The 27,898-nt window shown below is 30.9% G+C and overlaps 1 protein-coding gene across 1 annotated transcript in view; it reads left to right on the top strand.

The window, feature by feature from the left end:
* The window catches only part of Con (leucine rich repeat protein connectin), a 1,033,948-nt gene that overhangs the window by 819,698 nt on the left and 186,352 nt on the right, over positions 1–27,898 (top strand). Inside the window, exons 5-6 of the mRNA XM_072527025.1 lie at positions 9,183–9,968; positions 19,789–20,032. Of these exons, the coding sequence (XP_072383126.1) occupies positions 9,192–9,968; positions 19,789–20,032 (1,021 nt within the window). The 5' untranslated portion in view covers positions 9,183–9,191. The remainder of the gene's footprint in view (positions 1–9,182; positions 9,969–19,788; positions 20,033–27,898) is intronic.

Raw genomic sequence — 27,898 nt, 5'->3', positions numbered from 1 at the left:
TTTGGTTAGATATTTATATTAGTTGCAAGTCGCCCATCCCTTTTACCGTCTCTTTGTCTCTTTGTCTCTTTTTTTCTAGTACAAGATTAAAAATAAAATAATAATATTGAAACTAAAATTAAAATTTTTAATAAGTTTATTTGATGTTTGTGACAACTATATTATATTTTATATTGACTTTTTTGTTAAAAATCCCCATTAACTTAGTACACTTCTTAGCTTTTCATTGATTAATCCATCATTAAGAAATTATAGTGCAATAAAATTAAGCTGAATTTATTGCTGACTAATTAAGCATTATTACTGTATGTCAATTAAAATCCAATTAAAATTGATGTATGTATCAGAAAATACTTTGTGTTCCTTAGACATTTTTGATGTGTTTACATACATGAGAAGGATAAGGTTCTTGAACTCCTAAGTGGAGCATAGAGCTTCAGTGAGAACGCGCCATCGGGTTCTATTTTGCGCTGAGGCCTTCACCTCATTCCAAAACTTTCCTTGGCCTCTTATCTCGTCCATGATGGATCTTCTTCAAGTTTGTACTGGGCGACCTCTTTTTCTTTTTTCTTGGAGATTCCACTCTAGGGCAGTCTTTGCGATACTGCAACCATTTTTTCGGAGTGTGTGACCGATCCAACCCCACTTTCTGGACTTAATTTCATTTTGTACCCTCTTTTGTTCGGTCAGGTGTAGCAGATCGTCGTTTCTGATGGTGTTAGGCCAGAATATACGAACAAATCTTCGTAGACATCTGTTAACAAAGACCTGCAGTTTGTCTGTGAGGGCGTTTGTCACTTTCCAGGTTTCGCATCCGTAGAGTAGAACAGACATGACATTTGATCGGAATATTCGGATCTTTGTCCTTATAGTATACTCGCCAGATCTCCAAACAGGGTTGAGCGTTCTGAAAGCTTGTTGAGCTTTTCGTATCCTCATACGAATATCGTCTTCTGTACCTCCGTTTTCTGTTATGACACTTCCAAGATACGTAAAGTTTTCCACATTTTCAATCTGCATATTGTCGATAGTAAATAGCGTGTTAATTGTATCCCTCTTGTGTCGGAGTCTAGTTTGGAGAGAACATAGTCTATAGCTATGTTAAAAAGAAAAGGAGAAAGCACGCATCCCTGTCTAACTCCAGTAAGTACGTTGAATTCGTCACTGTTGATCCCATTGTGTGTCACGCTGCATTTCGCATCAGTATATAGTGACTTTATAATAGAAAATATTTTTTGCGGGATGTTTCTTAGCTCTAAAATTTTCCATAGAGCAGCGTAAGACAAGCTATCAAAGGCACGTTTAAAATCAACAAAAACCATGTATACGGGTGTGTTCCATTCAACCGATTGTTCCATTATTACCCTCACAGTATTAATGTGGTCTATGCAGGAGGATTCTGGCCTAAAGCCTGCTTGATTAGCTCGAAACTCAACCTTGTTTGTTATTCTTTTCAGTATGATGGTCGCAAAAATTTTTTATTTATGACAGTAAGCAAGGTTATTTCTCTCCAATGTTTGCACAGTGTGAGGTTGCCTTTTTTTGGAAGCTTGATAATGTTACCTTTTTTCCAGCACATAAAATATTAGCACAATTAAATTATTAATGAAGGTCCATTTTTTGCACACTGTTTGCATTAAATATTAGACGCACATCATACTCAAATGGCTTAACAAAACAGGATAAGAGTATAAATAAGTTACAAAAAGAGATCTAGATAATGCATTACTTAACATATAAATCGATTCAAAATAATTTTTTTATTTGGAAAATTTTCATCAATTTTTCACCACTTCAACTTTCAATTCAGGTACCAGTTCAGTTGGCTTTTAGAATAGATTCAACACATATTATTTTACAAACATAACGCTAGTGTGATCAAATATAAATCTCCCAAAAAGTGACAAATCCATACAATTATCGGTATTGCATTATTAATTAGAGTGGATAGCAAAATTCACATACTAATTTCTTCTGACAAATATCAATTAAAAAGGATTTTGTATATTAAAGCAAATTGAAATTAATTATTGATAAAAATTTTAATTTTACTGTTTTAATTTGGAATAAAAATAAAATGCATTTCATTAATTTAAACCAAATTTGTTTTCGAATGAGAGAGGGACAAAGATAGGGAGAAAGAGATAGAAGAACGTTTGATTTATTTATTTAGCTAATAGAAATTAAACTTACTACTACTACAAAATTATTTGCTTATGTTTCGGTCGATAATCCAACCAGTTTTGCTGTTTAATGATGGGTTTTTGTCAAAAAATTCAAGCGATGTATGGAAACGAGACAAAGTTGATTAAAAGATAGGCCAGTTTAAATTTAAAAGCTGCTAAAATTACCAACAGAAGAATATTGTTATTACGATGTAGAACCGCAAAGGTTATTCCTAACCACGTTCAAAACAGTACAAAAAATCTTCAAATTATTCCGTATACAGGTAATGACATAATTATGAACATTTATATAAAAAAACTTGAGCTTTAGACGTAAAATTACCTGCAATAATTTAGTATATTTCCAAAAAGTTATTAGTAAAGTTAATTCTATATTGCAGAATATTTTGCACACATAATTTTGAAGCTAATTTAAGGTAATCTTTTGATTGTGTGTTTAGTAATATTGAGATACAAAACACCAACAAATTTGACAACTTTGACTTTAACGACACTCACAAAATAAATAAGTTATTTAATGACAACAGTAATTGGTTTAAAATTATATCTTGTGTTAATATTCAAAAAAAATATCTGACTTTCTGTCTCTGGGTCCAAAATTTATACGATACAAATTTCTTACAATAAACTTATTAAAGATTGTCAGAAATAATTTAAGAATTTGGCAAAAAACTGACTATAATAATACGTTTTTATCCAAACTTTACTGCTTACCAAAAATGTACTTATAAAGAAAGTACACGCTTAGATCCAATGTAAGCTCTATACGAATACGTACTAACTATATCTTCGAGCTATAATGCAAGGGATACATTTTGTTAGATGTACAAGATACATTAATTTTGTTAGATGTTATATTGTTATTTACTAATATATTAATAAATCTGGTTATCAATATAATACAATCAAGATGAAATTTAATTCAGAATAATACAACAGTGTCTAAAGATAGTTTTTTATTGCTTCTAAAATATATTTTTAAAAATACCTATTTTAACTTTAATGATAAATTCTACTGCCAAATATTTAAAGCACCTATGGGTAGTCCATAGACGTTAAAGATACACAATTGGGTTTTCGCAAAGGCCTAGGGACGCGTGAAGCTCGTTTTTCACTTAACATACTGATACTAAGATGCCTGGACGCCAATCAAGATATATACGCATGTTATATTGACTATAATAAAGCATTCGATAAAGTACGACATGAACAATTTATGAATGTCCTGAAATCAAAGAAGACTGACTACAACGACCTCAGAGTCAAATATCAAATTTATAAGAAATTGAAATTAGACGTGGAGTCACACAGGGATGACAAGAGCCTAATGTCTTAATACATAAGAAAGGAGACCGAACAGACCTAAACAACTACCGTCCTATTTCCCTTTTGTCACAACTGTATAAAACCTTCACAAGAATAATAAACAACCGACTAACCTATATACTTGATAACTACCAACCAGTGGAACAGGCCGGATTCAGGAAAGGATACAGCACAATCGACCATCTATATGCGCTTAAAATCTTAATTGAGAAAACCAATGAATACAACCTTCCGCTGTACTTAGCATTCGTTGATTATGAAAAGGCTTTCGACAGCATTGAACACTCTGCGGTGGAAGAAGCTCTGGTCAATAGTAGCATAGATTCAAGATATCGACAATTGATACATGATATTTACCAAAACGCAACAATGACCGTAATTCTGGACGACCAAAAAAATAATAACGGATAATATAAAAGTTAAACGAGAAGTCCGACAAGGCGATATAATTTCACCTAAACTGTTTACCTTGACTCTCGAAGATTTAATCAACAGATTGGGAAAACAGAGGAATATGTATTAACGGAAAGTACCTAAATCACCTTAGATATGCGGATGATATACTCCTGATCTCCTCGGAACGACAAGAACTAGAATTAATGCTAAATGAACTTTATAAAAAATCACTGCAAAAAGGCCTAAAAATTAACTTCAACAAAACAAAAGTAATGACAAACACGGAAGACCAAGAGGCAATAAAAATATACAGAAAAAATAGAACAGGTAAATGAATATATATATATATATATATATATATATATATATATATATATATATATATATATATATATATATATATATATCTAGGACAAGCAATCAGAGCTAACAGAGAAAATCAAACAGCTGAAATATCGAGACGAGTAAGAATGGGATGGGCAGCGTTCGGCAAACTTTCTTACGTTCTAAGAAATTAAATAATCCCTCTATACTTACGAAGCAAGGTATACAACTCCTGTATAATACCGATGCTCACCTACGGAGCACAGACATGGACATTTACACAGGCCAATTTGGATAGGATAAGGAAGGCACAAAGAGCGATGGAGAGACAAATGTTGGGTATATTACTTAAAGATAGAAAACGTAACCAGTGGATCAGAACCAGAACAAAGACAGTAGACGCGATAGAACAAGCAGCAAAACTGAAATGGAAATGGGCTGGACACAATGAACGTCTCCAAGACGGACGATGGAACAATGCCATCGGAAAGTGGCGTCCATACAATACAAAGAGATTAAGAGGCAGACCACAGATGAGGTGGAAAGATGACATCAGGAAACAAGGAGGTCCTACATGGCAGAGAACAGCTCAAGATAGGACTACATTCAACAATGGAAGGATAGAGAATAGGTTCAAAAAAAAAAAAAAAAAAAAAAATATATATATATATATATATATATATATATATATATATATATATATTATATATATATATATATATATATATATACATATATAGTTATGTGAACTTTATTTGTTATTTGATCAGTGAATTTTTAAATAGAGATTTTTTAATTCTTAGGTTTATCGGACATAATCGGACATTTTTATGAGACATAATAAATATATAGTTCTACAGCTGATCGTTCAAGGAAAAATAGACAACAGAAGGGGTCCAGGGAGGAGAAGACACTCGTGACTCCAAAACTTGCGGCAATGGTTCGGATTGTCATCTGCTGAACTATTCAGATCTGCAGTAAACAAAGTCAGAATAGCCATGTTGATTGCCCACATGAAGAAGAGAGGTTTATCGGTCTGTTATAAATAAAATGCTTAATTATTGCTTAAACTTTTCAGCTATTTGCCATTTTCAATAAGAACTTTAATTTTTTAAAAATATAAAATACACAATTATATTTTATGTCTAATGTATATCTGGAAAGTAGCAAATAGACAAAACGTTTAAGTAATATTCAAGTGTTGTTTCAGAACAGACTGACAAACCCAGGAATTAAAAAAGTTTTTATTAATTTTTTCTTATATTTTAATTATTAATTATGTAATTAATAATTATTGATGTTATTGTAAAAAATCTGTAAAAAAATAATAGTATACATTTAATATTGTTAAAACTGTTTAATGTTTATAACGAAAATATCTGCAGAAAGATCATGATTGTTATCGAAAGACCACATCGCACGCCTCTGGCTACCGTAAGCTATAATTAAAAGTTTTTCAAAAGATTCGAATTTTAATAGATATTATATTGTTAGCTGCAACCGCTGCTTTAGAATTTCAGAAGCAGTTAAGTAGATATGGAAAAATTTCAAAAGTTTAGAGCAAAGTTTTGATAGGAATTCCTGTTTAGGCATGAAAAGCTAAGTAATAATTGGCTTAAACTTAAAAATGAAAATCGTGTTCTAGCGGAAAATTAGAACACCAGAGCAAAATACAGAGCATCTAAACATTATTTAGCAAGTTTCTGATTGTATTACTTTTTGATGTAATGAAGTTTATTCCGTTGCACACCCTGTTAAGTTTACTTTGTATTTGTTGATCGTGTAATAAATTTTAAAAAATAATGTAAAATGAGATAGTTGTTAATTTCAGTATAATCTTTATCATTTGATGTTGTTTTGAACCTGTTAAAAGAACAGACAGAAGAACGAAATACTGGATTTTAGTTTTTTCATTTATATTAAATTTTGCAACAAAATTACGAGAATTTTTTCTTGGATAAATTGTACTCATAAGTAATTTATAGTTTTGTAATATTACTGACGATTGGTTAAAAGTTTTATGTTTTATTGAGATTATTTTATTGTTTTCTATCATTACGCCCAAATCGAATTATTAATCTTCGATCTGGCAACCATTGCGACGCAGGGGTAGCTTAGTACGGTGAGATGGAGTAACTTGCCGATAATACGTACACATAAAATAACCAGCACTTCTGAAGAAGAAGAAATCCACTTCTGAAGCCATCTTGTTCTCTCGGCTGTGCAGCATCTAATGTGTTTGTTAATCTGTTGTTGATGATATTTGTGAATATCTTGTATACGATTGGTAGTAGACTTATAGGTCTGTAGTTTTAGATATCCTCTTTGCTATCTTTCGTATGAATGAGAATTATGTGTGCTGTATTCCAGTGGTCTGGTATGCATCTCGATCTTAGGCAGTTCGTAAATATGCCTGCTAATATTTTCCAGGTTTTATTGCTAGCGTATTTAAGCAATTCCACTGTTATACATCTTCTTGGTTACTACTTACTTCTTCAAATGTGTCAGGGGCTTTGTAAGGTTTGCTGTTAAATTTAGTTACGAGTTGTATTATTTCATTTTTGTCTATAATTCTGGTGTTTGCATTTGTTAGACCAACGATTTACTTCTTCCCAATGATTAATGCTTTTCTTGTTTTCTTTTCGTTTTTTTTTTTGTTTTCGATTGCATTTTCTACCAGTCTTTCATTGTTTTTTCTTATGTCGTACTTAATACTTTTCCTTATTGTCTTACAAAGTGCTGTGTATTGTATTCTCTGTATATTGCTGCTTACTTTCATTTCCCTTCTTTGTTTTAGCATTATTTTAGTTTTATCAGACATTCATCATGTATTGTCCTTTGTCATCAATTGTCCGTTGGTAGTGATCTGAGTTTTCTTTTAGACTATTAATATTTATACCGGTTACTTTTGGTTTTGTGATTAATTCTATTCTTTCTAGTTTCGGATCCAGAACAATTTTTTCTCTCATTAGTCTATGGTCCCTGTGAATCTCCAGAAATCGCAGCTAAAGAAAAGCAAACTCGGTTGCCATCGACTTTAAAAGGTAAAAATGGACACAGGTGGTCTTCTTAACCAAACGCTGGTACTAAAACTCCAAAACGTACTTTCGTATATATTTTTCAAGGCCCCTCTGATAAAACCAACTCTTTGGCAAAAATTGTAGGATATACAAATGCTGAAATTTCTGTTAGGACACAAAAATATAAAGTCTAAAAACTTACAAACTTATAAGTAAATATTGACGAATTGCATGCACTCCTAGGACTACTTATTTCTGCTGCTGCCCAAAAAGAAAATAATTTAGCGACAAGACAAATGTTTAATGATAAAATTTCTGGTGAAATATATAAAGCAACTATAGGCCGGGAAAAATTTGAATTTCTTATAGAATGTTTAAGTTTTGATGATCAAATGTCTAGACCAGACAGAAAAAAAACATACCTATTAACAGCCATTAGTGAAATATGAAATGATTTTATCCAGAATTGCAAAACGTCCTTTAAGTCCGGATCATAAATAACAATCGATGAGCAGCTACTGGCTTTTAAGTGAAGGTGTCCTTTCCGGGTGTATATCCCAAACAAGCCAGCCAAATATGGACTGAAAGTAGTAATACTGTGTGACGTAGGTACCAAATATATGTTCGATGTAGAATTGTAATAAGGAAAGGGAACTTAAACAATGGACTGCCTCTAGGAAGATATTATGTAAAAAAATTAACTCAGGGTGTATACGGAAGTAACCGTAACATAACCATGAATAATTGGTTTACGTCAGTACTGCTAGCATCAGAGCTCTTAAAACCTCCTAACAATTTAACTGTAGTTGGTACTCTACGGCAAAATAAAAGAGAAATACCTCCTAAGATGATAAATCTCAAAAATCGTAAAATTGATCATTTGTTATTTTGCTTCGATGGTGAAAAAACAATGGTACCCTATAAGACAAAAGTAAATAAGTATGTGCTGCTTCTGTCCACAATCCACAACAGGCCAGTAGAATGTGATCCAACTGGGAAGCCAGACGTTAATAAATTTTATAATTCATCCAAGTACGTAGTAGACACATTTGAGCAAATGTGCGGAAACATGAATATTTTCAGAAAAACAAGAAAATGACCTCTTTGCCTGTTCTATGGAATGATAATTTGATAATTCTGAAAATGATAATTCTCTTGGATAATTTATAATCATAACCAATAACGACAGCAGAAAAAAACCATCACCAGAAAAAAAATTTATGGTCATTTTATCTGAACAACTGACAAAACCTTGGTTATAACATCGTGTAAATTGGCCAACTTTAAACTGCTTGGGAAAGTTGCTTATTAAAAATTATTTAAATCTGGAGCCGCAGCAAGAACGAATATGCTCTATTGTGTCAAAACATGCCATGTGTCAATTTTCTCCGTCTAAACAACGTCGAATGATAACCCATTATTGCGAGTACTGCCGGCATCCATTTTGTGGTGAACATCGCGCCCTTTGTTGTCATCGTTTTAATGTAGAATGTTTTTTTAATGTAGATTTTATATATATTTTTTTATTTTATGATTTTTATTTTTTAGAAACATCTCTTTGTACAAAATAATTTGTAAAATTAAGATAAATAAAATACTTTTTCAGTGACCACATTTTTTTTCTCAGCGTATTAAATTTTACAATGGTTAGTGTGAATAAAGGTAAAAATAAGGTTAGTATTCTAGGGTTAAGCAATCATTTGTATCAATAATAATATATACATTAAAAAATTGTAAAATAAATTAAGCGACCATACTACCAGATTTGTTATAATCTCTATTTTATGATCAAATTTGTAAATATCATGAGGGTATTCAAAAACAAAAATGAACAACGGTATATTTTAAATTTTTACTTTAGGAGTTAAATAAACTTTACATGCTTTACATAATACAAACGAGTATATTAAACCTGAATCTTTTGTTGCAGATACTCAATATGAAATTAGCTACAGTTCTGGCAGTGCTGTGGGTCAGCGAGGCCTCGTTAAAAGAACTTCGCTCCAGAAATAAAAGCAAAACCATTTCCTCTTCCCCGGACAACATATGTAATCTAGAACCTTCTCATAATGACAACATCCGTTGTTTCTGCACAAAAGACAAATATCATCAAGTTTCATCAGCGGAGTGTTGGATATTCGGAAGCGTTACCAAAGACAATTTTATGTGGAAGTTAATAATTGAGTCGCAACCGTATCTCGCGGAGTTCAGTGTCATATCGAGCAAAAACGGCGATTTAAGTAGTATACCCAAATACTTTTCCTCGAGGATGTTGTTTTTAAAAAACCTAACAGTTACTTTCGGTGTTATCGAGACTATAGAAAAGTTCGCATTCGGAAACTCCACGTCGCTCCAGAAACTCATTCTAGCGCAAAATCAGATTAAATATCTCGATCAATTCTCTATTTCGAACCTCCTTTCTCTAACGGAATTAGATTTAAGTGAGAATAATATAAAGTTAATTCACCCCGCAGTTTTCCTGAATGTGCCGCAGTTAAAGTACGTTCGTTTAAATAAAAATAACATTACAAAAATTGAAGATAAGGCATTTGCCGGTCTGGGAAATGTACTAGATTTGGACTTGTCAGAGAATCTGCTTTGCGATATCAACAACATGACGTTTTTCGGGCTGTCGAAACTCAAAGTGATCGATCTTAGTATGAACAAAATTATTGGATTAACTTCCTCGGTGTTTCTGGAGTTATGGGATATTGAGGTAAATATACATATATTATATATACGTATATTAAATTAAGCTGTATACTATATTTATCTGAAAATTTGATATAGGTGATATTTGAAGGTTTCGAAATTATTTTCTTGTGGCATGTTTAAGTAAATATTATTTTTGTATGGGGATAAGCCGCACTTGATTGTAATAAAAATTACCATTTTAAATAATGTTTGACACTTCGACTTTACCTCCGGAAATCGTTTAAAAAAAAGTGTTATTTAAAAAAAAAAGAGCGTGGCACTTCAAGAGTGCCGACAGACGTAAATACTTCTTATAGCGTGTTATTGCTATATGTAAGTTAATGAAATTTAATGTCTGCTTGTTACTAAATTATTAATATTTTTTATAATAACACTACAGATTTAAGTTTTTTTTGAGATTTAAAAATCTTAATTTATTTCTTTAAAAATTTTATTTAAATAGGAATAGGCCACAATTAAAGGTTAAAGTAACTTACCTTAACCTTTAATAATTAAAGGTTAAGTTAAAACAATTATTGTGGCTTCTTCTCATTTAAGTAGTAATTACTTTAAAATGCCACAAGAAAATAGCTTCAGAAGAATATTTTAAAAATTTTGTTTAATTATTTTGGTTATTCTCAAAATTTGTTAAATATTATATATAATTTATTTATCATGCACATTTTCAATATGATCTATATAATTATTTAAAATTATTTACAATTTTTTATATATTTTTTAAATTTTTAATATTTTTTATAATTTTTTATAATTTTATTTAATTTTTTATGATTTCTACAATTTTTTATAATTTTTTATAATTATGTTTAGGTTTTGATAATTTTATTCAATTTAATTTTAGTTTTAATTAATTTTATTTAAAAAGGTAAAAGAAATAATAAGTTAGACTTACTCACAATCAATTTAATTTAACGAATCGGACGACCGGTTTCGCTTTCTATAATATGCAAAGCATCTTCAGGTCACGATACAAAGTTAAAATGCTGAAAATAATAATCCCATATTAGGGTGTTGTCTAATAAAGATAAAACATAGGTTGATGATATAAATTATATAAATTACAGTAATTATGCCAATATTACATGTCTGTGGTTTTATAAATGAATAAAATGTTTAAGCAGACAAGGTAAGACCCACAAATTGGTAACATAGTCTATTAAACTGTAATGAATTAATAAATAAACAAATAAATAAACATTACTTACATGCCGGTACTCTATTAATTGATGGTTGAAAGAACATGGTTCAAACTATCTTGGATTGTTGATTAGAGAACTCAGGTCAACTATTGTAATTGTTTAACAGTAAACGGGGAAGTTCTTGAGGAGACAGATTTTATCCAATGAAGTAGAGATAGGTGAAATGTATTGTTTGTTTAATGAAAGTAATGTTCTATACCATTAAGTTATTTAAAGTTATTTATATTTATTCTGGAGATATATTTATGAAATATGTGTTATTTATTGAGATTTTATGTTTTGTTTTGGAAGGTGACAGTTGTAAGACAATGAATAAGAATGGATGTACAGATTGTGTGGGTGTGCAATTAAATAAGCTTGTAGTTATCAAATTTCTTTGATAAAGTTGTTGCAATATCTGGCAAATTTTTGTAAAGTCCACAAAATTTTATGTTAAAATTAAATTAAGACACTTTTACACACACAGAAACACACAGAAAACACTTAAAAAACGGGGGACGAAACAGACATTTAATTTAAAAGGAGAGGATTTTTTAAAAGAACTACATTTCTTACTAGGAGACAATGAGTTTTTTTATGTGCTGTATATCAGATTTTAGAGGTAAACTTGACAAATGTAGGTTAAAGTGTGACAGTTCTTCTTCTATTTTAAATGCTGTAAGTTAAGTTATCTAGTTTATGAAATAAGATGATATTAATAAAAATCTAAAATTTTTTTAGATTTAGATTTAGTTATTAGATGTGTTAATATTGGCATATTTTAACAAACTTTAAATAATTGATTTCAATGTAACAATATAAATAATTGTACTACTTATTCTATGATAACTAACTCAGCTTAGTCAAAGTTACAGAACAAACTTAAGTGATTATTTGTTAATTAAATTAAATATGTACATTTGTAATCAAAATGTATAACGTATAACAAAATTACAAACTTTCTTTGAAATAATAATAACTTATTATTTCTTTTACCTTTTGAAATGGACTCACACAAGCAACACATTCATGATTTTAATTTTATTTAATTGCATTTAATTTGATGTTATTTTACTTAATTTTTTTAATCTTGAATTATAATTAACAATTATTGACTACTGATCTGTCTATCTAAAAATCTACTAATATTATTGACTTCCATTCCTTATTTTATATTATATCAATCTGTAACCAATCAACTGCAAGCAAGTAAGCAATTTAATTAAACCCAGCCTGTGAGACATGTTCACCCCTAAGAATTACGTTCGGGTGTAACAATTCATTGGAGCGAGGTGTAATAATTCCTGTTGAATTTCTAATTGACCTAAAGAAAGCGTTTGACAGAGTAAGACTCAAAGATGTAATCCATCTTCTGTATAATAGAGAAGCTTCCCTAAATATTATAAAAACTATGGAAAACATCTACTAAAATAACAAAATGAAAGTCAGAATAGATGGACAATCTACAAAACCTATAGAAATAGACAGCGGAATAAGACAAGGGGATTCATTGAGCTTCATGATCTTCAATTTGATCATGGATGAAATCATCAAAAACGTTAACATAGGAAGGGGATACAGAATGAAAACCAAAGAAATCAAAATACTCTGTTACGCAGACGACGCAATATTGATAGTCTGCAAAGACTGGTCCACAGATTTAACATAAGAGCAAAAAAATTGAATATGACAATCTCTTCTCAAAAAATTAAACCAATAGTAGTCAGCTAAGATCCAACCAGATGTAAAATAAAAATTGATGGCATCATAATTAAACAAGTAATGGAAATAAAGTACCTGGGAATTACACTGTCGAGCTATGGAGACCTGGACAAAGAAGTGAGAGTGTATAAGTATACAGTGTATAAATTAATGAACACCAAATATAAAAAAGAATGTAATAACCACATAAGCAGCATGGAGGAAATCTGTGTCGTAGATTTCGAAAGAAGTATATGAAAACCGCGCAAACGATGGAGTGACAACCTTCCATAGAGGCATTAATCCGTCAATTAAAAAGCAAATTTGCTTATAAAGACGAAGAAGAATAATAAGAAGATAATATCTCTTAAAACATACCCATATAATCCACACACTGTATTTGTTACGAATAGTTCTCTTTGATTTTCACAAAGTTTTCTATCTCCTTTTTTATAGATTAATATTATATATGCGGTTTTACATTTTTTGGGATGATGTGATCATTAATACACAAGTTTAATATGTTTGAAATTCTATTGAATAATATTGTATAATGTTTCAATTTCATTTTACCGTATATGCCCGCAAGCCCACAAGCTTTTCCATTTTTTAGTCCTTTTATAACATTTCTCTTAATGTTTTTACCTTGTATATTTAGTTCCCCAGTAATTGAGTCATTTCGACATTATTGTGTGTCATTGGTCAGTAATTCTTTGTATTGGTTTATCCATGCTTAAGTTTTTATTATGTGTGGGTTTTCTTTGTGTGTCACTCCAAATGAGTTTATTAATGATATGAATAAGTTAGTATGAGTTTTATCATATAAACTCATGGCTTATACTTAGCAGGAAAATTGAACAACACCGTACAGGCAATGGAAAAACTTAATATATATGTATTGGGCATTAGTTGCACACAATATCTGGTTAATGCTCTGTTCGCAATCACAAAATGTTTTATTAAATCGGAAATGACAAGAGCACTGATCAATACAGAGTTGGAGTTATTGTATCGAAACAACGGAAAGATTTTATTTGTACCTTTCCTTCTTTTTTAGATCGAGTAATGACACTACAAATAAAAATATAATGAAATATCACAAATAGTATTCTAGTTTACGCTCTAATAACATGCAAACATAAAGAAAAAATTTATAATAAGTAAAAAGATTTCATGAAAATAATTAAACTTAGGAGACTTATTAATATTGCCAAATTAATTTGGCACTCCCACTGTATAGGAAATGTTCCCAAAAATTGTTATACAGGTTTGATTTACGTCATAACGATTTTTCATGGACCTTAGGTTGTTTTTTTATTACATAAGTGACAGTTTCAATATTTAAGTCTTTATGGCGGTTATCGTTACGAACTTACCAGGGGGCATCGACTATGTCTCGAAGTACTTTGTTTTGGAACCTCTGTATGAAACTTACATTGCTTATAATACTGGTACATCCCCATAATTGGATACCGTATTCTTGATAGATCTTCTTCTTCTTTAAGTTTCATCTTCTATCGAAGGTTGGACATCATCATGCCTATGTGGACCCTGTTGGCTGCCGCTCTAAATAGTTCTACACTACTTCATTCAAACCATTCTCTCAAAGTCTAAAACACGATATTTTTTGTTTTCCCACATTCCGCTTTCCTCGAATTTGGCCTTACATAATAAGCTGCATTAATGAATATCTTTGACCTCTCATAACATGGCCTAATGCTAACAATCTGTTTGTTGGAAAAATCTGCTGATTTCAGTTCATTTAATTTAATAGCCATTTATTTGTCCACACCATCACGTCACTTCATCAATAGCATTCTGTAACTTACCTGTTGATTCAATTAGGTTGTCTCCAATAGCCATAATTGCGGTGTTGTTCGCAAATGTAGCTGCAACATTTTGCTTTGAAATTGACATATAACTCACTGTATAGAAAACGTTCCCAGAAATTAGTTAATAGCCGTGATATATCTTCCTAACTAGTCTTCCTATATAGCAAATGTATTAGCTGCACTTTCTTATGATTAGACTACCACATGCAGAGCTCTAATAGCGAAATGGTTATTATACTGCTTTACAGAAGGGCAGGAAAATTCACTGCATTGTTATTCTCATAAAAGTTAATCGTGATATCATCTTATAGTAAACCTTAAATGTGACGTAAGTCGCGTGGCGCTACCTTGAAACCGAGTCGAGAAGTGAGAAATTAGCTATCGGCATCTTATTATATATAATACGAGAATATATACATTGGATACATATCTGGATACTTATCCTGGATACATCACCTCCTAGCGATGTTATTTATGGAACTACATCTGGTTTGTCTGAGAGGTTGATTAATATATTAAACTGTGATGTATCTATGTATAGCGTATCGATGATATTACTTAATATTATGTGAATACTGAACTCAATTGCTACCGGTGTGTCTACTATATTTATAACAATATCGGTTATTAGGCCAATGATGATGTTATTTTAAAAATAGTTTAGAGTCTTCAAGGCTAGATTTGTAACCAAAGTATTTTGCTACAACTAGCTATGGTAGTAGCTAACTATCACAGCTAGTAAAGACACACATGTGTAATACAATACCTGTGCTTTAGTTTTTAATTGTCCTAATAAAAGTGGTTAAACAATTTAAGTCATTTCTAATAAATATTCTTTCGGGATTTTTGAAAAATTAATTTCCAATCTTCTGGAAATTCAGCCACTGGTCTGTATGGATTACAACTGGGATACGAAGTAAATGCCGGTAGATGGAACATGCAAAGTCAAAAAATCCAAACTGGCACACTTGCAATTATTAAAAGAGAGCTAACCCAATACAACATTGAAATCTGTGACTGACTAAAACATACTATATAGGAGAAGGCAATTTTAAAATAAAAAATGACAACTATGTTTACTTCTCTGGCGATGAAACCCACAATTTAACTGGTGTAGACATTATTTTACCAAGATCACAAAAATCAATTCTTGAATCAAGGTTATTAAGGATATATTAATCATGCCCAAACTAGTGTACCAAGCACACAACTTCAACACTATTTAAGTTTATTTGCCAGGACCAACTGCAGGCGATACAAAAATAAAGGAATTATATGAAAAATTGCAACTCAAAACATTCCAAATAAGGAGCTAACCCAAGTATACGGCGATTTTAACGTAAAAGTCGGCAACACCGCACAACATTACTACTTAAAATGCATATTGAAAAGACATAAAAAACCGCTTAATTAAATTCAGTATTAACAAGTATTAAATAAATAATTAAATACTCTATCATGAACACCCGATTTAATTACCACATCATCATCATAGTCATTGTCATTAACATCTTGGCCAATATGTGTATGTGGTTCATCATTAAGCTTCAGCAGCTGGAATAGTCTGATTAATCACCAACTACGAACACTTTATACTTCGAAAAGTCTTCAAGGTCGATATAGGTCAAGAAATTAAATTACATTTTCAATAGTACGCACTGAAGATCATAATATCAAATGTGGATAAGACCATATTCTCCTTGTAGCTAAAGCACATGATAAATATGCAGAGACAAGGAAGTTAAAGATGATTCCTGCACATTGTTCTTACTTTAAAAATTAATAAATATGGAAAAATATATAATATTGTGCAATAAAACTAATAATTCTGTAAAGACAAACCATTCTAAAAAGAGAAAACCCTGACGACACATTTTAAATAATGGAGAATGGAAGAAATCCATGTCAAACTGGTTTGCACACAGAAAGAGAAACAACAATAATGCAAGTCTGACAAAACAGCAATATTATAACAATGTATGCAGGGAACTTAAGAGCCACGATTAAAAAATTTAGCCAACAAACCTATTTTGAAAAATATGGTACATAACAAGGGACTATAAAGCTAGAATTTTGGCTGTCGAAGATCACACGGGAAACCTGAAATCAAATAGAGAGGATATAACAGAGATGTGGAAATCATAATGCCTGGATCTATATAAAGACGACCAATGACTGAAACATATTCACCTTGACTTTTTGGAAATGGAAGCTGAATCGGATATAATTAAAAGCAAAATAACACTGGTTATCAATAAACTTATATTAAATAAGGCGCCAGGTACAGATATGATAACAGCAGAAATGGTGAAGGAAACAAATTGAATTCGGAGTAAAATTGCTTCTACTAATCTACTCTGCAATCAAATATGGCATTCCAGATAGTGGCATTCTGATTGAACGTACTTAACAATCACAACCATATACAAATAAAGCAGTTTTTGTAATTGCGATCATTCCAAAACTATTTCTCTTATCTCACACCAGAAAGATAATGTAACAAATCAGGATGAAAACTTTTTTTAACGAGAAATACCAGAATGGGGTGCCAGATTTGCTACAGATACATGAGAATATGTTGAATTTAAGACAAATTATCGAGAAATTAAGAGAATTAGTATGATGTTAAACATCTGCTTTATAGATTATTGCGTTCAACAAACACAAATGGCAACAGTTATGGCTAATATTAAATGAAGTAGAAGGTCGGAATACGTATAAACAGATGGCAGGAGCCCTGCTTTGAAATTAGATCTTAAACGTCTTTTTGATTTATTTATTTACTCAAGTTCGTGAGTACCAGGTACTAATTCGTAAAAGATTTTTTCCGTGGTAGATCGACACGTCGGCTAATTTATTATACAGTTTGGAAACCACTTTTGGAATAAAATTGTGTATGTCCTTATTATAGAAAATAATAAAAAAACTTGTGTTTAGTAACCGTGTTAACATTTTTTGTCATGAATAGGTAAAAACTGTCTAGATAGTCTGCTAATTAAACTAAATAGGTAAATAATGCGGATTGTTATCAATCAGTTGTTGGTGTGTTGGCATTTTACATTAAAATAATAAATTCCTAATTAAAAGCTAATTTCTTGCAAAAATAAAAATGAAATATTTATCTGAGACCCACCGAATTGAGATTTTAATGATGATCGGTTACGGAGAGAATTGTAGAAGTCAAGTTGAAGTAGCAAACTTTTTAAATCAGAGGTATCCTTAGTTGCCTAATATTGCACAAGGTACTGTGTCTAAAATTTATGTACAATTCAGAGAACTTGAACATATGGTGAAAGTGGATATTTTGTTGAGTGTCGCAAAGAATCCAACGTCAAGTTCACGTCAAATTGCGAGTCAAAATTTTGTGAGTCACACAACTGTCCTAAGGTGTCTCCATGCAGAAAAAATTCATCCATATAAATTGACTTTTGTGCAGGAGCTTACAGAAGACGATCCAGATCGTAGTAGGGATTTCTGCGAAAGAAAGATGGATAAAATTAACACAAATGAAATAGCTCTTGGCACAATTCTTTTTTCTGATGAATCAACATTTATATTGAATGGAGAGGTAAACCGACAAAACTGTAGATATTGGTCAGCGGAGAATCCTCATTGGATGCGTAAGAAACACACTCAGTATCCTCAAAAGTTGAATGTTTGGGCAGGTATTATAGGAGATCATATTATTGGTCCTATATTTGTAGATGGTAATTTGACAGCGAAAAAATATTTAAGCATGCTAAGAGACGATGTTCTTCCTCAGTTGGCTAATTTATATCCCAATCCAATAGATCCGACCCTACCGCATGAAACTGTCTGGTTCCAGCAGCACGATGCAACAGCCCATTTTGCTTTAATGGTGACATATTACTTGAATGAAATCTTGTTTAATAAATGGATTGGACGAAGGAGTACTATTAACTGGCCAGCTAGGTCGCCAGATCTTACGCCTTTGGATTTTGTTCTGTGAATAAGCTTTTAAAAACATAAGAATATAGAGGGTGTTTCATTTAAAATACAGATTATGGACTATATTAGACTTGCGTGGATCACCCTGTGCATTTAAATTTATGTTTAAAAAGCGCACATTTAAATTTAAAAGTTAAAATACCTCTAAAAATTTAAAGTTTTTTTAATATTTTCTAAAATAAGGACACAAACAATTTTATTCCATAAGTGGTTTCCACACTGTATATTGTAGAAAGCTCAGTAGGCAATTAATCTGAATTTTAGGTTCTCCAAGTAAAAACTCTTCAAATTTCTACTGTTATTGTTATTAGATGAAGTTGTAACGTCTTATGTTCATAATTATTCTGTTACGACGGAAGAGATTTATTTCCAATTCAAAGATTTTACATGTCGCTCTGAGGAGATCTAATAAGGTCAAAATGCGTATAAGCGAATGGCAGGAACCCTGCATTTATATTAAATCTAAAATCTCTTTTTGTTCAATATTTTTATTAATCATCTTGTTGCAGTATTTCTGCAATTTTCCAAAAATTTGAAAAATTTACCTTAACCTGGATAATTTTTGTTATATTGGCACCCATCGCCGGGTCACTTTTGTTACATTGGCGTCCCATATTTCCCATATTTTTTTACAGTTAGAGTATTTGGGTCACCTAATGAGGGGAAAAAATACAAATACATGGCGTATAGGGATGTCCTGTATGAAAACTTTAAGAAATTGCTTTGGCTAGCAAACAAGTGAGGTGTTTAAAACAGGTAAAAACAAAATTGGAATAGCTTTGATGATATCCAATTTTATATGGAAGAAGAAAATAAAGAATAGGTTTATTTTAAATTATTTGTGTAGCTCCTTTTTTTAAAAGTTATGGGCCAAAAATTGTTTATGTAATTTTTTGAGTTGTTCATCTACCAAATATCAGAATATACCCCGTATATTTGCTGCTACATTTTAATAATACCCTTAGCCGTAAAAAAGGCACAAAAACATATTAAATACGTTGTTTTTAATAAAAGCTTATAAAAAGAAATCTAATCTACACAAAAACGAATAGCTGAAAACTTTTGTTTGAATCTTTCTTAAATCAAAGCTTTTGACGAACAGAAATCCGAAAAGTAATCTCGAACTTTTTTTAAATTTCAGGAAATGTATTTGGATGACAACAACATCGAGTTTATATCCAACAGAGCTTTTGACGGCCTTCGATTTTTGAAAACTTTGAGCTTGAAAAATAACAGGCTTTCGAGATTTCCAGCCGGATTATTTACAAGTGTATTTACACTTGTTCATCTCGATCTCAGTTACAACCGCTTGGAAACTCTTGTTTTCGACTCAATAGAGCAGTTTTACAATAATCTGCTACATAATGGAACAATTCATTTAAAAGGTGAGTTTAACTTTTTTCATTTGGCAATACGAGATCGGCTTTAGCAAATAAAGGGATCAATATTGGAAATTGCAAGTCAGGCATTTGATTAAAAACTGTTTATTTGAACAATATAAACTCAAATTTTTAATAAATATGAGGGAAATGGTTTTTTGTTCGGTTTATAATAAAAACAAATTGTTATTTAATATAGACTTGGTTTGTAATTTAAGGTGAGAAATTAGAAACATTTATAAAGTGTTAGTGATTTATTTTCTTCTGTAACTATTGATCTTAAATATTTGAAATGGTCTACTCTTTAAAATTTTTGTCCGCTTAAAAATATGAGTGCCTTTTTTTATTAAAAAAAACCCGCTTTAACATAATAAGGTTATTAGCGGAACGGTAACAATTAATTATAGTTAACTTATTAAATTACAGTCTTTTAAAAACAGAAGTATTTTATCAATATTGTTATTTGAGTTAAAAAATTATTTAAGATTGTTTGGTAGATGGTATTTAATTCTATGGATATTAAACTTTTTGCACTTTTCCACTAGCACATGTTTTACTGTAAGAGGTGAACACTGTAAGGATTTTACTGATCACAAATTGGGTATTTTTCTTTTTTAAACACATGTACATGGGAAAACTGTGTATGTGCAAGTCGTAAACGGGAAATGATCATTTGTTTGGTCAGATACATTGGGTGGTTACCATGGTTCAATTTTATTTTTTATTTCCTGAAGCTTTGCTGGTATGGATTTCCATCTATTGCTCCAGATCTCGAAAATATGTTTCAAAAAGTAGCTTTTTAGATCCATACTAACAGATTGGAAAAATATTTGGTTACTGTTATCTTTTATGTCTTCTTTGGCATTTCGCTCGGCTGCTTCATTACCTGCTATTCCGACGTGTGATGGGACCCAGAGAAACTTGATACTTATTTCTTTAGTATGTAATTTATTTAGTTCTTTCTTTATTAGTAAAGCTAATCGATGATGGGTGTATATTTTCTTGATTAGGTGTAGTGATGACATAGAATCTGTCACGATTAACATTTTGTTCACCTTATTCGCATTTCATCATCACGTAGCGCTACAACACTGGGTGGGTCTTGGCTGACTGTATTACTTTTTCCCAATTTATTCAGTCTTCCATCAACCTAGGGTCAAATGGAATGTTCATTTGCATGTAGTAATTCTTGGTAAATTGTATAAAGTTCTCCTGTGAATACGGTTGCAGTATATGGAATTCTATGTTTGAGAATCTCTGTGTTGTTAATTATTGCCACCCCGACTACATTTTTAGTTTTAGATGCGCCTGTGTAGTATACTGTGTAATCGGAATGAGAGTTAATAAGATCTCTGAAGTGTTGTATGATAAGATTGGGTTTAGTGCTATATTTTTAAAATTGTAATAGACTACAGTTGAGTATTGGAATTAGTACAATCCAAAGTGGACATAAAAATATATTTTTGTATTGATATAAGGGTGGAAATTGCTTCTAGTTAAGTAGTTTCATTGCATGATGGATTCTGCTGGAATATGAAAGATTGAAATTTGACGAGTCATTCATCATAGATATGTTTAAAATGTTATTTATTGGAATTCTTGTATTTACATGTATGTTAGGAGCGTAGTTTAGAGTTAACAGCTGTCTACGAAGCTTTAGTGAGGGTTTACCTATTTCGGCCTGTATGCTATTTGTCGGAGTTGTTCTGTTTGCCCCAATTATAATCCTTAGGGAGGTGTTATGTAACGTATCCAAAGGTTTTAAGGTTGTTTTGCTGGCAAATGCATATGCTTCACATCCGTAATCCATCTTGGAACGAATTAAGGATCTATATAACATGAGCAGTATTTTACCATCAGCACTCCAAATTCTGTGAGCTAGGTACTTTAACAAATTAGGGCCATTTCGACATAAAAGAACTAACTGCTGAATATAACTTTTCCAGTTTAACTGTTGATCAAATATCATTCCTAGGAATTTTATTTCGTTTGTATAGGAAAGATTTTGATTCTCAAGAGTGAGGTTTGGTTTATCCTCGACATGTTTCTTTGAAAATAGTATACATTTTGTTTTATTGGAACAAAAACTAAAACCAGACCTTAGGGACCAATTTACTAGTTTATTTAAGTGTTCTTGTAATATTGACGCCATATCATTAACGTTCTTGAGTAATCAACGCGGTTCAACCCGAAAGACTATTGAGTTTAATATTAATGCTAATTTGGTGCTAATTGTTTTTTTTATTTTGTCTTTTTTAATTTTATTTTACTATTCTTTTTATATTTACTATGAAGCTATTTCATTTATATTTGCATAGATAGTTAAACTTTTTCGTAATTTATCAACTTCTTATGTCAACGATATCCAATTTTTTATATTTTCCCTTGCTCTTAATTTATCTAATTACCATTAGTATTTCTAGTTTATATTTCTATTAAATCATTTAGAAAATAAGTTCCTTTGGTGAACAATGTAAGTTTGAAATACATTCATATTAAACTGGCTTCTGCTTTACGCGTCCATTATTGATTCTAAAAGCACTCCTAAATTCTTTCTTGGGGCAATAAATTTGGAATAAAACCAGGCTACGCTTTACAGTTACCCTAAATTATAATTTAAACTGTAACACTACATACATATACTGTTAGCTGTTACAGAAAGCCATTATTGTCACAAATTACGAAGTGTTGTTGCTGTAATCAATTTCCGCGCATATGCATAATGGAGATAAAGTAATATTGGCCACTGTTTATAAACACCTCATATGTATGATGAATATCAAACACATGGTTGTAATATATGCACACGAATATGGATTATATATAAGACACTTGATTTATTAAGTATTTCTTGGGTTTCTAATGTTTAGATTTATTGTTTAATATTTTCATAAAATATTAAATAACGAATATGGTTCTAAAATTATTTTCTTTTTGCATTTTAATATATATATATATATATATATATATATATATATATATATATATATACAGATTGAACGAATTTAAAACGGAACATACAATTTAATATATGTCTGTTTGAACTGCATTTGAAATAGTTGACCAATATTAAACTTGGACGAAAATAAATCCATACCCGGTGATAGATATTGTATAAAATATCGTTCAACTATCTGTCTCCTTTAAAGGAAAGAGGAGCTTGCCTAATAGTCGGAGAGATAGAGCCGAAATTTTGAACTGATCAGTAATATGACATTTCTCTATTGGAATATATTCATTGTAACTGGATTAAGACTTTGCCTTACAGGCGGACGCCCCTCGTGGTACAGGGGGTGGCTATACAGGGATGAAGTTGTATTTTTTTTCGGAAAAATTAACGATCGATAATATGGCTGAAAATTTGCCCAGAGTAAGATCTTGGTATAACGGGGATATAAGGGGTGGCGGACAGGGGTGAAGTTGCAATTTTTTGGGGAAAAATTAACGATAAGTAATATGTCCGCCATTTTCATGGCTCATTATTTAGCCCCTAAAAACTCTAAATCCAAAAGACCGGACAGCTGGGTTGGTACAGAGAGCCATAAAACGGGGTCAAATGTACCACTTGCCTGCGTATTTTAGGTCTCGGTAACAATTTTCAAACTGATTTTATTATGATATTTTTATACCGATTAATTTGAAAATTTGTATGCTCACTTCTGTTACTATTCTGAAAAGCGTCAAGTAGAGTTTTCCTTAACATTTTCCAAAAAAATTTCCGTAAATGAAAAGTTTCGTAATTTTTTGAGGTAAAATCTAATTTGTAGAATCCTTTCGATTTTCTGTCAGTTATACCATGATTTTTTTAAAAAAATTTTCAAACGATTTTTCCAATAAGAAAAAAAAATTTTGAAAAACTTTAAAAATTTTGTCATTTTTCTCACTCTCATTGATGTCATCACATTCATCATTTTCGTCACTTTCACTTTCAATAATATCACATTCATTATCTGCTTCATTTTTAATCACTACTTCTCGAACTGATTCTGGCATCTGAGGTCCACTAAACCATTTGAATTTATATGTTTCATCTTCAAAATCCCAACCATGTTCTTCAACAATCAATTCTGTTGGTACTTTTTTATGAGTATTTGTCCAAATATTTGAAATATAATGAGCTTGCAGTAGATGTTGGTGTAATTAATCTTGACATGGTGGTAAGCTTGAAGCATCGATATTTTTTAGCTTTTTTTTAAAAAGGCTCGGTCACATCATGCAACTTATACTGCCGGTTAAATAGTGAAAATCAGATATCGTTTACTTTTCTTTTTGGAATTGTTCTCGTCAGTCCTGTTCCATATAAGTGACATATGAAAGTTTCTAAGGTTTCAAAAACTTCATTACAATCGAAGTCAGTTTCACCAAGTTGGATAAAAGCATCTTGATACTTATTACATTTAGCCCATGCGTCTAGAATTACTGATCTAAATGGAACGCGCATCATTATTATTTTAATATTTTAAAATAATAATGATGCAAAATTAATGTCCAAACAGAATTTGTAAAATTATAATTAACTCATGAAAAAAAAATTCAATCAATTTGAAAGTTAAAAAAAATATTGAAAATATCTACAAAGTAAATTTCAAAACTTAAAAAATTGATAATTCCACTATTAAATTGATTTTTATTAATAATTATTTGTAAAATGTTAAAGGAATTCTACAAATTGAATTTTACATATTGATAAATAGAAATAATAAATTTTGTATTTGATTATTAATGTAATAATAAATCAAATTTTTCTTATATCTGAACAACCATTATTTATGCAATATAAATTTAAATACCTTTTTATTGTAATAAAAAATAAGTAAAATTACTATTTGTTATACCAAAAATATTTAATAGTTAACATTATAAAATTACTTTAATTTAATAAAATATCAAATATCAACATTTATTCAATTAAAAATTAATTCGTAAAATATTTATATTTAAGAAAAAAATGTGATTTGTAAAGTAAATATGACTTTAGTTTGAAAAAAAACATTATCATAATATCATTTTAAAACTACAAAATATTCTATAAAAGATTCAGACGATGACGTAGAGTTTTATCAAATGTTTTAGAAAAGTTTTTCTAAATTTTTTTTTCTTATCGGAAAAATGAATATATTCCAATAGAGAAATGTCATATTACTGATCAGTTCAAAATTTCGACTGTATCTCTTGGACTATAACTAAGCGATAGGTGGTTTGACAGCATAATAACTGCTTGTGTAGTCTAGTTTTCACAGTGATTCTAGGCAACCTATTTGGGTGGAGTTTTTACTTGTTCTTGAATGAGTTCAGAATCCAGCAGTCCGCTGAAGTATTGGATTTTTATAATATAATTATTTGACAACCTTTTGTTGGCCAACCACCTAAAGCGGAGTTGAGCCGAAATACATTGATTTCGTATGTTCCGTTTTAAATTCGTTCAATCTGTATATTATACTGCTAAGCTGCTAAGAAAAATAATACAGGGATGGGCAGCATATTGAAGACTGCGTGATATTTTTAAAGGTGATATACCTTACATATGGCGCAGAGACACTTACCCTAACAAGAACATCTACATGAAAATTATAAGTGACGCAACGTAGAATGGAAAGATCATTGTTAGGCATAACGGGGCGAGATGGGCTAAGAAACGAAGAAATCCGTAGAAAAAGTGGTGTAGAAGACATTATAAAACACATTTCCAAAATTAAATGGAGGTGGGCAGGACACGTCGCTAGAATGAAGGATAACAGGTGAACCAAAAAAATCTTGGAGTGGAGACCGAGAGCGGATAGACGAAACCCGGGAAGACCACCCACAAGATGGACTGACGACATAAAGAGGTTGTAGCAGCGCAAGATAGATTCAACTCGCTGTTGTAGCAGCGCTCCAACTGATTATGCAGGGAAAGATCCAAGAAAAGAGAAGCATAGGGAGGCGTAGAATGTTATGGCTGCGCAACCTGAGAGAGTGGTACGGATGTACATCAAATGAACTTTTCAGAGCAGCCGTCTCAAAAGTCCGAATAGCTATGATGATTGCCGACCTCCGCCGCGGAGATAGCACTTGAAGAAGAAGATATATATATATATATATATATATATATATATATATATATATATATATATATATACATATATATATATATATATATATATATATATATATATATATATAGAGAGAGAGAGAGAGAGAGAGAGAGAGAGATTATTTGAATCGATTGTCTCTATCTCTTTTATTTTTAAATCGTACTATTCGCGTTTCTTTCTTATGCACATTTCTTGTACATAAAAAAGAAACCTCTTTTCTTCTGATGTTGTAGACTTTCTTGCTAAATCTTGTTTCTGGTTGTAAATATTTTATTCTTGTATCGTCGTTTTGCGTTATTATCAATCTACATTAGGCATAATGCTCTTATTCTACATAATATAGAAAAATGTTTAGCAAACTCATCAGCTGTATCTAACAGGCTATGGTTACCAATACTGAAAGAAAAAGTCAATGAGAATAATATACCAATATTAGCGAATTAATATTAATTTGAAGACCTGTGATCTACAATTTATACACAATACATATGCAACAGACAATATACAAATATATAATGTAGTTATACACACATTCCATAAGCATATAATACAAAAAAACCTATAAAATAGTCAAAATTTATTACTCCAAGGGTAAAATACATCATCCTCACATTTTTTTTAATCTCAAGCATACTATCGCTTTTAAGATCAAGACCAAGCAAGACAAACCATTAATTTTGCAAAAAATAGCCTTCTGGCTTGTTGGATATACATTTTCGAAGAATTTTTTAAAATAATATTTTTGGAAACGATTTCTGGAGTGGAAATCCAAACTTCAAACATTAATTAGATAAAAATTAAATTTTTATTACAATCAATTGTGACTTGGTCACATGTGAACATAATATTTAACAAAAAAAAAAGATATAAAAAAGTTAAAGTTTTAAAGCGATCTCAAATACATTAGTGAACGGCAAAAAGAAGTGATAAAGCAATTGTCTAAGTTTATGCAGAATTCTCACGTCTAATGGCAATCACGTACTTCAAGTTTCTGCGAAGTGAATCTGCGCTTGACCGGTCACACCGTTTTAAAACGAGCGTGGCAATAGACATCTCGGTTACACTTGAATAAGTTATCAGAACTGCAAAATGGGACTCCGGGGAAAAGTCCAACTATTCCCAATTCAAATCAAACTGTAACCAGCAATGTAATTACGTTGAAATATATGTATATTGAAGTTTTAATATTTTGTTCATTTTGTTGAGTTGTATTAGATTTCAGGAAAATTTTAATCTTAGCAGTTTATTGCGTTTCAGTTAAACTTATTTATTTGGAACTTCTAGTTTTAATTATTTTCTTCTTTTAATTAATATTTTAATATTTATTATTATAAGTTTTTCAGTATTTAAAGACTAAAAACACTGAATTGACTCACAATTAGTTTACCGTGAAATATAGTTGCTATAAAATAATATTTTATCAAATTATAGTAATATACAACGACACTTTTCATAGAACTATTTATTGCTTATTATACGTGTTTACAGAACTTGAGAATTTCGACGAAAATGCGATAATTTATTCTTGAGATACTACACTTACGGTTATGTAGCACTACTACTAATTCCACCGAGTGATTGTGGGTATAAGCATAAGCAGTCCCCCACTTACTGACCAACGGCTTCATGCGTAGGAGTTGGTAAGTGGCAGAGTAATTAGAGTACGTAGAGTACTTTTTGTCTTGGGGTTGAGAAATGGACCCCGAAGGCGGATGAACCAAAATTGGCCAACGGCATAAAGATGTAGAAGGTAAGGGGAAACCACTACATTAAAGATCCCTACGGATATCCCTGGAAT

Source organism: Diabrotica undecimpunctata, chromosome 3 (assembly GCF_040954645.1).
Source record: "Diabrotica undecimpunctata isolate CICGRU chromosome 3, icDiaUnde3, whole genome shotgun sequence".
Classification (NCBI taxonomy): domain Eukaryota; kingdom Metazoa; phylum Arthropoda; class Insecta; order Coleoptera; family Chrysomelidae; genus Diabrotica; species Diabrotica undecimpunctata.
This window is presented reverse-complemented; position numbering and strand designations above follow the sequence as displayed.